The sequence below is a fragment of the Arachis hypogaea genome, chromosome 8 (assembly GCF_003086295.3).
Source record: "Arachis hypogaea cultivar Tifrunner chromosome 8, arahy.Tifrunner.gnm2.J5K5, whole genome shotgun sequence".
NCBI lineage: Eukaryota > Viridiplantae > Streptophyta > Magnoliopsida > Fabales > Fabaceae > Arachis > Arachis hypogaea.
In genome coordinates this window covers 44,812,983-44,823,828 of record NC_092043.1, presented here as the reverse complement: position 1 = coordinate 44,823,828, position 10,846 = coordinate 44,812,983, and the positions used below count along the sequence as shown (strand labels likewise).

The following is a 10,846-nucleotide window of genomic DNA, read 5'->3' as shown; positions in this document are numbered from 1 at the left end:
TTTTTTAGTTTGTTGGGCAAAATCTTAAAAATAAAAACAAAAGCATTAGAAAATAAAAAATTTTTGTTTAGAAATAATAATTTACATCTTATTTAATATTTTTTATTTTTAAAAAATATTTTTATATTATTTTATTTAAATATAATTGATAAATAAAAAATATTTTACGTGAATCCTAATATCAAATTATATTTTTTTAAAGATCTTAAGAAAACTTAGAAAATAATTCTTAAAAAGTGACCTAAACAGACTCTTTGATGTAATTTTTTTGTAATATGTATTTTTTACAAAAATGTTATTTGTAAATCAAAATTAGTCTCTAAAATTAACTATCAATATATTTGTGTATAAAATATATATGTGGTTTAATTTATTTTTAATATGTAACATATATTTTATATTAGTGATTGATTTTAGTGATTGATTTTGGTGTACATATAGTATAGTTAATTTTTTAAAATAAAAATATGTATTTTATTTTTAAAATTTAGTGATTTTACAACAAGTGATTTTTTTAGCAAATGACCAAAATTTTTTAAAAATAAAAAGGATGTCTAATATTATAAATGAGCTATAACTCAAATAGTATAGTCTTTCCATATTTATTTAGAAGTCGCTGATTTGAGTCTCACTCCTAACTTAAAAAAAATCTACTATTTATATTTTATTTCGACTTTCTGTATACACTTATAAATTTTTATGCAAACATTTCTACAAATCTTTAAATTAAATTTATAAATTATTTACAAATATAAAATTCTTTCGTTACTTAAAAAAGTATTTTTATTATATTTTTAAATTAATTATAAATTTATTCATTATTCGTGTCTTTCAAAATTATATTTGTCAGTTATATAAATTCTTATTATAGAAAGTTATCCTTCTTTTTCAGTCAATTTCAGAAACTTTTCATGTTTAATAATTTTGTAATTAATAAGGAGTTACTTGATTAAAATAAACCACATGCAGAAAGAAAACAAAAGGAAAAAAATTTAAAATAATTAAAAATTTATTAATCATTTGTGTCTTTTAAAATGGTATTTATCAGTTATATTAATCCTTAAGTATTATTATATAATAATTTATCATTCTCTTGTAGAAACTTTCCATGTGTAATAATTTTGTGATTAATATGGCGTTACTTGATTAAAATAAACCACATGCGGAAAGAAAAAGAAAAGGGGAAAATGGTAAACTCCAGGCTTTTTATTGAGCTCTTTTACAGTTTTACCCTTCGTTTGAAATACACTCACAGTTACACACACTCCCATTTGGTAACTGGAACTGAAGCCCCACACAATTTTCTTTATAATCTTCTCCCAAATATCTCTCTCTCTCTATACTCAGATGACATCATGATCCATAAATAATTTCGTATTTTATAACATTATCAATTAAGTGTTAAATAATCATGATAATTGATAAATTTATAGAGACTAATACAAAAATAATATTTTATGGACAAACAATTTATTTAAAGTCTCCAATAATTACTATCCAATTATATTAATATAATAAAATAATCACAATTATGTGATAGCGATGGTGTTGTGGGAGTGTGTGAGATCTGCTTCGTTGGAGTAAATAGACACAGATACAAAGAAAAGAAGAGAGCGCCTGAAATTGAGACGAGAGAAGAAGAAGCTGAAGAAGAGGTTATAGATTTTCTTCTCTCCAGAACCCTAACTAACTGGTTAACTATATACTAAGTCTTCAAATTTGTGCAACTGTTTTCTTCTATCACATGCTTCATCAGATCCAAGTCTACGTTTCCCTTTTCGTTCTTATCTTTTTCAAAAGCTTGAGCTTCTTTTGAGCTTTATCCACTGTAGGGTTTTGTTTTTATCCCCTTTCTCTTTCTTCATTTATTTGTCTTGGATTTTTAGGCTGATAAATCTGTGATTCTCTGCTTTTATATTTTGTTGCCTTTAATTAGTGTCACTGTGTGCTTTGCATTTCTGGAACCTTGAATGTAATCTAATCGGGATGATGATGCTTTCTTCGTTGATGCTTATTCCTCTGTTTTTAACATGTTCTGTATTTTTTATTTTGTTTTATTTTTTCTTTCTATTTTTTAATTACGGTAATAATGCTGTTTTTGAATCAATTTGATGCAGGATTCAAGCAGATTGAAGAGGAAGTGATTGAATTTATCTGTGGGTCTTTTCATTGTGAGCTTTGTCGTGAATTGGATTCACTTTTGGTCATGATGTGTTGATGAATGAAATATTTATTTGGGGGTGTTGTAAAATATTTTTGTGATTGTATATCAGGGTTGACTTGATCAGGAACACTGACTACATATGTATTCGATGATAACTAGCTTTTGTCTAAAACATTTAGTCAAACGGCAGGGATATAAGGATTATGCCCTTTCGTGAATTGTTTGCAAATAATTGTATCAGCTGGCTGGTTATAGTTTATATGTGAAGCTGCTACCGTGTTGATCATTGTCATGTAGGCGATGACGTCTTTCCATATGAATATAGTTAAGTTGCAGTTATATGATTATCATTGGTGCAGTGAGAGTTTTCGCTACTTGATAGCATCCCTCTGAGTATTGCCTTTTTTCGCGGTAGCCTTATTGTTGGTGTTACAATATCAGAGTAAAATGGAAGCAGGGAGATTGAATGCTAACCACCAGCGTGGCTTCCTTGATCGGTCGCTTCCTGCTGTTATACCTGTGCTTTTGATTTCAATAGGATATATTGACCCTGGAAAGTGGGTGGCAACTGTTGAAGGTGGTGCACGTTTTGGGTTTGATCTGATGGCTTTTATGCTAATTTTCAATCTTGCTGCTATCTTCTGTCAGTATATATCTGCAAGAATTGGTATAGTCACTGAAAGAGATCTTGCTCAGGTATCCTTTCTTCCTCTTTGGGGTTTTTAAACAACTGTTCTAATTCTATGTTGTACATCTTTTATTTCGGAAATTTCTGCAGCTCCACTATTTTATGGCCTGAAATTAACTTTTTCCAAACGACTCATTAGTTTTATTTCTGCTTATTAGTGTAACACCTTGCTGATTAACACCTGTAAAAAATATAGCTACATGCTTGGAAATTTGAAGTTTGAAGGGTATTTATATATGTCAGTTTCAAGAGGAATTGAACCTAAACATAAGACTCGTTCCCTCTATCAATACATGTGGACACTTAGCTTACGTTCAATGTAGACTAACTTTACTTTCTTTCTCAAAAGATTTGCAGCAACGAGTATGATACATGGACATGCATGCTTCTTGGGGTTCAAGCAGAGCTTTCAGTGATTATTCTAGACCTTAACATGGTAATATTCTTACCCAAGATCAACCTTTTACATAACGGTTGGTTCAGCAAAGTAGTTCACTGACCTGAACCTATTATTTTACCTGTTTTGCAAGATCTTGGGAGTGGCACAAGGGTTAAATCTTATTTTTGGGTGGGATTTGTTCACTTGTGTTTTTCTAACTGCCACCAGTGCTGTGTTTCATCTGCTTCTTGCTGGCCTCCTTGTAAGTATTATTCCTTGTGTGTTTACCAACCTTTGTTAATCAATTGTATTTACTAGTTTCTCTTTGTCTAGGACATTGAGAAGGCCAAGATCCTAGGCCAATATGTAGCAGGCTTTGTCTTAGTTCTTGTTGTACTTGGATTACTTATCAACCGACCAGAAAATCCATTATCTGTGAATGGAATACAAATAAAGCTGAGCGGGGAGATTGCCTTTGTGCTAATGAGTCTTCTGGGAGCAACTCTTGTGCCTCACAACTTTTACCTTCATTCCTCAATTGTACAAGTATGTTTTCCTCTCATTTTACCATGTGGAGATATTTGCAGCTCTGTTTTGCTTCTTTGTATTTTGATATATATGAAATATCTGCATCTTGTAGTAGGATGGTGGGCTTGGAGAGACAATCACCTCACCACTGTAGGTGTGTTATCTTTGGTAAATCTTACGCCCAAGGAGATAGGCACTTTAAGCAGTGCTGGCCATTAGTTAAAATTGTTGAATTTCGAGTCCTTTATACTTTATCTCACAATTGTTACATCCTCATATTGTTGCATTATCTAGTGAAGTTTTGAAAATTATGTTGGTCAAATGTTTAACCCTTTGCTAGTTTGAATGGTCAAAACCAAAATGTGTTTTGACTGCTTTTTCTCTTGCCCCTCAAGTTGCATTGTCCCTTTTGTTATGTCATGTATGGTTACATTATTTGCTTAATAGTACCCTTATGAGGGGAAATAAATGCAATTATGCCAGTGCTTTAGATTGATATTTACATGGAAGCTGGCTCATTGACTGTCATATAGCAGGAATTAACTTAAAATGAAATTTCATCTTTATCGCTAGATCTATTTTCAATGTTGAAGTCATTCGGTAAATAGTCTCATATGTGGAGTTTATTTATTATTATTTTTTATTAGTACCATGATCTGATTCTAGATTTGCTGAGCTTGTTCTAACACAAGGCGCATTAACATAGTTTCTCTTTAACAATGTTACTATTGGAGCCAATGATTCATCCAAACAATGTCACTTACCTTGTAGCTTCTATTTTCAGAGGGTTCTTAGTAGATATTCTTACAGTGTAGTTTGATTCATCCTATGGATGACTTTATTTAGAAGGATGTTGTAATATGCTGGTATCATTATGTGTGTGTGCGTAAGAAATGCACTCCAGTACTCATGCTCCTTCTTATAGTCCCTTTTCTTTATATCCTCTAACAGAATTTCCCAAAATACCTTTATTTCTAACAAGCTCGTTTTTATGGGATAGGATTAGATGCCTAGCATCTATTTTCTTTTGTATAGGGATCCCTTATCCCCACTTTTTGTATTACGCTTCTCCTCATTTCAATGAATTTCTATTTTATCTTGCAAAAAAAAAAAAAAAATCAGTGTGTCTTGGAGAAGAAATGTATAAAAGTGTATTGCTAATTCTGAAAGCATTTGCAGGCAGAATTTAGATGTAATTCCTAATTATGTTTCTTATAAGCCATATGGCAACCTCCTGGTTAAGCTATAGAGCTTTCTTGCTGAGGTTTGTATGTTGCTTAGGTGTGGGGGGAATATTGTGCATCATGTTCTCTGTCATATTGTTAGCAGTTATTTGTTTTGCCAATCTGAATTGACATTTTTTTTTTCTGCAGTGGCATCAAGGACCAACAAACATTTCTAAGGATGCCTTATGTCATAACCATTTTTGGGCTATCTTATGTGTCTTCAGTTGTCTTTATTTGGTAAATAATGCTGTGATGAGCACCTCAGCAAATGAGTTCCACAGTATGGGCCTTGTTTTGCTTACTTTTCAGGATGCATTATCACCAATGGAACAGGTCTCTCTTCCTCTGTAATTAGTTTACTTCAGAATATTTACCTAGAGCATCCTGTTATCTGCACATTCTTAACAAATATGATTTGAATATTCTTGTTGCAGGTGTTGCGTAGCCCGGTAGCTCTGTCTGTTCTTTTTCTCATTGTGTTTCTTGCAAATCAAATTACAGCATTAAATTGGGGTTTTGGTGGAGAAGTAGTTGTGCAAAGTTTCCTAAAATTGGATATTCCAGGTTGGCTTCATTATGCTACAATTAGAGTGATTGCTGTTCTGCCTGCACTTTATTGTGTTTGGAGTTCAGGAGCTGAAGGATTGTACCAGCTACTTATATTCACTCAGGTTTTGGTCGCTTTGCAACTTCCATCTTCTGTGATCCCCCTTTTCCGAGTTGCTACGTCTAGATCACTAATGGATGTACACAAGATGTCTCAGTTTGAGGAACTTTTGGCACTGATCATATTTATTGGTATGCTTGGCTTGAATATTGTCTTTGTTGTTGAAATGATGTTTGGCAGTAGTGATTGGGTGGGTGATTTGAGATGGAATGCAGGGAGTGGTGTGTCTTTTTCGTATTTATTTATTCTTACCATTGCTTTTGCATCATTAAGTTTGATGGTATGGTTGGCTGCCACTCCGTTAAGATCTGCCAGTGTCCAATTAGATGCTCAGGCATGGAACTTGGATGTGCCAGAGGCTGTGCCAAATCCATTTGTCGTCGGTGAGGAATCAAATGTTGCTGAAACAAGGTATCATGGAGATGCAGGTGCTCGGCTGAGGGAGCCAACCCCAGCTCCAGCAAGGACCTTGGACTACACAGATGTACCGGTTCATTCTAATTTACCTGAAACTATACTGGAGCCTGATCTCCATGTGACTGCTGTAAGGGAGAGTCAATCTATTGCTTCATTTCCCGGTTCTCCTAAAGCTCTTACTAAGGAGTTGGCTTACAAACCAGAGTCAGAAGCAGTATCAATGGTAACTGATGACACTTCTGTTTTTAAAATGGAAGATACTGAAACTATAAAAATAGAAAGTAATGCCCCAGTTGAGGAGGTTGGGGAAGATTCGACTGCTGAAAGGGATGATGATGATGATGGAGACTCATGGGAAAATGAAGAATCATCCAAAGTGGTCTCCGCAAGTCCCCTATCTACAACATTAGATGGCCCTCCGTCATTCAGGAGTTTTAGTGGGAAGAGTGAAGAAGGTGGGAATAGCATTGGAAGTCTCTCAAGATTAGCAGGCTTAGGGCGTGCAGCAAGACGTCAGCTAGCTGCTATTCTTGATGAATTTTGGGGGCAACTTTATGATTTCCATGGGCAAGCAACCACAGAAGCAAGGGCAAAGAAGCTGGATGTTTTGATAGCAATGGGATCAGATTCAAGGCTCACTGGTTCCATGCAGAAAATAGATTCCTTTGGAAAGGACTATCCTGATTATTTAGCATCTGTTGGAGGTAGCGGTTCCAACAGTGTACTCAACTCAGGTCCATATGACAGCTCCGATCAGCGTAGGATGCAAAGTAGCTTGGAGTCTTCATATGGTATTCAAAGGAGTTCTTCAATGCATGCGAATCCCATGCAATTACTAGATGCATATGTACAGAACTCTGGCCGCAATATCCTTGATTCTGGTGAGAGACGCTATTCCAGTGTGTCTAATTTGCCTTCATCTGGTGATTCTGGCGAGAGACGCTATTCCAGTGTGCGTAATTTGCCTTTATCTTCTGATTCTGGCGAGAGACGCTATTCCAGTGTGCGTAATTTGCCTTCATCTGAGGCTCGGGATTATCAGCCAGCAACAATACATGGGTATCAAGCTGCATCCTATCTTAGCCAGGTTGATAAAGGGAGAAATTTGGATAACTTAAATGGTCCAATGGAGTTGCCACAGTTGAAAGCCGCTTCCATAGCTAATACGAACTACAGGGATTCAGTTGCCTATGCTTTGGCAAAGAAGTTGCACAGTAATGGTTTAGGTGTGGGCCAACCGCCTGGGTTCCATAATGTAGCTGCCTCTAGAAATAGCCAGTTGCAATCTGAGAGGACCTCTTATGATTATTCATCTTCTGGACCTGCAGTCAACATGGCCGGTTCAGTTAATGCTAAGAAATACCATAGTTTGCCTGACATTTCTGGATATGCCATCCCCCACAGGGCTGGTTATGCATCTAATAAAAATGCTCCATGGGATGGTTCCGTTGGCTATGGATCTTCTGTGAGTAGAGCATCTTATGAACTGTCGTTATATTCAAATTCTGAATCAAGAGCGGGTGCTCCTTTGGCCTTTGATGAACTGTCTCCATCAAAAGTCTATCGAGAGGCACTCTCTAGTTCTGGTTTTGATACTGCATCCCTCTGGTCTAGGCAGCCTTTTGAGCAATTTGGGGTAGCTGATAAAACTCATAATGGGGGGTTGGAAGGTATCGGAAGTAGGCCTAATAATATAACCCAGGAAGGTACTGCATTTGTGGATATTGAGAGAAAACTTCTTCAGTCTTTTAGACTATGCATTGTGAAGCTCTTAAAATTGGAGGGGTCAGATTGGCTGTTTAGCCAGTACGATGGAGTTGATGAGGATCTGATCGATCGTGTAGCAGCAAGGGAGAAATTTGTTTATGAAATTGAGTCTAGGGAAATGAATCCGGGCAACCATGTGGGTGAAGCTCATAATTTTTCTTCTGATGGGAAATCTGGTTCTTTGATGAAGAATAATGAGGCGAATTCCTCTACTTCGTTGGTGTCCTCGGTTCCTAACTGTGGGGAGGGATGTATTTGGAGATCAGAATTAATAATAAGCTTTGGAGTGTGGTGTATTCATCGAATTCTAAATTTTTCACTTATGGAGAGCCGGCCAGAGCTTTGGGGAAAGTACACCTATGTTCTTAATCGCCTTCAGGTAAATTGTCTTGACGAGTTTGCATGTTCTTGAGTAATCTAAACATATTTCAGCTGCTTTCTTCATTCATGTAAAAATTATGTGGATGCATCTATTGTTCTTTTGATTGTCGTTGGTTGATCATATTGATAAATTGCTTATACATGTCATACCCTTTTCAGTCATCAATAATGTGTCCTTTGCAGGGCCACCAACTTTTTCCTTTTATGTCTTCATTGTTGCTTATAATTTTCTCCATGCCACTAACTTTATCTTTTTTGGTGCTTTGAGCAGGGCATCATTGATCCTGCATTTTCGAAGCCTCGCAGTCCTTTGGTCCCATGCTTTTGCCTTCAAGTTCCGGCATCACATCAACAGAAGTCCAGCCCCCCACTTTCTAATGGGGTGATGCTGCCCCCAACTTCGAAACCAGGCCGCGGAAAATGCACAACAGCATTGACACTGCTTGACCTGATCAAGGATGTGGAGATGGCGATCTCTTGCCGGAAAGGACGTACAGGAACTGCAGCCGGGGATGTGGCTTTCCCAAAAGGGAAGGAAAACCTGGCATCTGTTCTCAAACGGTACAAGCGAAGGCTTTCCAACAAAGCCGTTGGGACTAAGGAAGGAACTGGTTTGCGGAAGATGCCCACTTCGGCACCATACAACAACTTGTAGTACTTCGAATCTAACAAAATCAGTGTTCCTTCTTCGGCTGTTTTATGAGTATGGTGTGTAAACAGCTCATGCTCTAAGATCAAGGAGTGATCTGTCTCCATCTGTGTATCATAATCCTTGTAATGTTATATACACATAGGGCAAAGAATTGCTAATTGTAATTTCAGCGAAATCAAAGAAAAATTGGCTAGATGGGAAATTAGTTTCATGAAATTTCTTCATTTTGGTGAGACATGTTATTTATTTTGTCACGTTCTCTTGTCTAGAACCTGGGTACAACAATTTGCGGGACAAAAACCAAAAAGGAAACGACTTTAGACACGTATCTTTTTCTGTTTCCAGAACACGTCTTGGTTTTTGACCGGAAAACACGTATGGAGTTAACTAGCTTTTCCTTTTGGGGTCTGGAACTGTAATAACTTGTGTTTTCTGATTTCAGAATAATTTTTGGTAAAGTATATTTTTGGTTGTTGATGTTTTTAAAATTTTTTAAAATGAGCACCAACGATTAATTTAATTTAATTTTATGTTGAACGTTTGAAATAAATATTAATTTTTTTTTTCTTTCTGTAATTATTTTGACAGTCAACAGTTTATTCTCTAATAATTCTTATGTTAAGATATTAGCTCTTCCAGTATCATATTTTTGTAAAGTTTTTACTTTTTACTATGCTATTCTTTTTATTATGGTATTCTTTCTACTTGTTTTACGTTCTTGAAAAATATTGTTCTAAAAGCCAATTGTGTGATTGTATAATGTTTGATGTTTCCTAGATAATCTAAGACCTAGGTGGAACTCAATTATTTTTGTTGTCTATTTTCAAATATTAAATAAGACAGTGATGACAGAATTATATATATTTAGCTGCGATTAAAGAGAATTTATGTCCTTTTCATGGTTAATCTTTAAACGCTTCTTATTGAATATTACACTTCTTGACAATTTTTTTAGTTAACAGTAATGCTCAGAAATGATTTTTTTTTAATATTAGCCAATTTTCTTAAAAATTATTTTGTTTATTGTAAATTTTGAATTCTAAATCATAAACTCTTAATCTTAAATTTTAAATTATAAACGTAAACTTTAAAATTGACTAATGTAGACTAACTAAAACTTAGTTTATTATATTTTCTATTTTTGTTATATTTTAATGGTTGATATTTAAAAGAATAACTTGCTAATCAAGTTAACCATACATACGTACATATATATATTTAAATTTTTAAATATGTTACACATATTTTTACAAAATAAAAACTAAAAAAATAAAGTCTATAATCTATTATTTTTTTATTATCTCTAATAGCAAGTTATTATCAAAAGAACCTGCACTTACTTTACTTGGAGCACACTAGCATTCGTCTTATCTTAATACGCTTAATTTTGACCTTCAATTAGTGATTCTATGCGTAAAAGAATATAACCATATTGTTATGTTTTTCAACTTGATTGAGAGAATCATACTTGTAATAAAAATGATGATTTTTCATATAAGAATTCAATATAATTTTAACTTTTTGAACATGACAAACGCAAGGGCTTTACACAAATCAAGAAAATAGATCCATTTGACATGAAAAATGTTACCTTTGTAAACTTCGTGGAAATCATGTGTTCCAAAAAGTAGATAGGCACCACTCATTTGCAAAAAGAGATTATGATTCTTCAAATACATGCAAGAAAGAAAGATTTCAGACGACTAGGATTTAAAAGCGGAAGTAGAAGCAAAATTAAGAATTTAAGCAGAAAAATTATTTTGTATTTCAATGTAATTTTAAAAGTATTTTTTTATCAAAATTAGAAGTAACTAAATTATTTGGATATAACAAATATAGAAATACTTTTTTTTAAGAAATTAAATCAAAGGTTATACTTATATTTCGATTAAAAAGTATATATTATATATATTTTTAAAGAGTTAATTATTTAAAATTTTTACAATTTAATATTACATGACAGAATAATTTATTTGT

General features: G+C 34.2%; 1 protein-coding gene across 5 annotated transcripts; it reads left to right on the top strand.

The window, feature by feature from the left end:
- Window positions 1-1,257: 1,257 nt before the first annotated feature.
- Window positions 1,258-9,085, top strand: LOC112707707 (ethylene-insensitive protein 2.2). 5 transcript variants are annotated; one of them, XM_029288599.2, is made up of 9 exons: window positions 1,536-1,655; window positions 2,118-2,156; window positions 2,606-2,860; window positions 3,202-3,288; window positions 3,383-3,493; window positions 3,565-3,777; window positions 5,133-5,318; window positions 5,420-8,215; window positions 8,489-9,085. In XM_029288599.2, the coding sequence occupies exons 3-9, from the start codon at window positions 2,612-2,614 to the stop codon at window positions 8,870-8,872; spliced, it is 4,026 nt and encodes a 1,341-aa protein (XP_029144432.1). In that variant the 5' UTR covers window positions 1,536-1,655; window positions 2,118-2,156; window positions 2,606-2,611; the 3' UTR covers window positions 8,873-9,085. The 5 variants fall into 5 exon arrangements, with proteins under 5 accessions (XP_072057843.1, XP_029144432.1, XP_072057846.1 ...); XM_072201745.1 differs by having other exon boundaries at window positions 1,626-1,828; XM_072201742.1 differs by having other exon boundaries at window positions 1,258-1,655; window positions 2,118-2,860.
- Window positions 9,086-10,846: the final 1,761 nt, after the last annotated feature.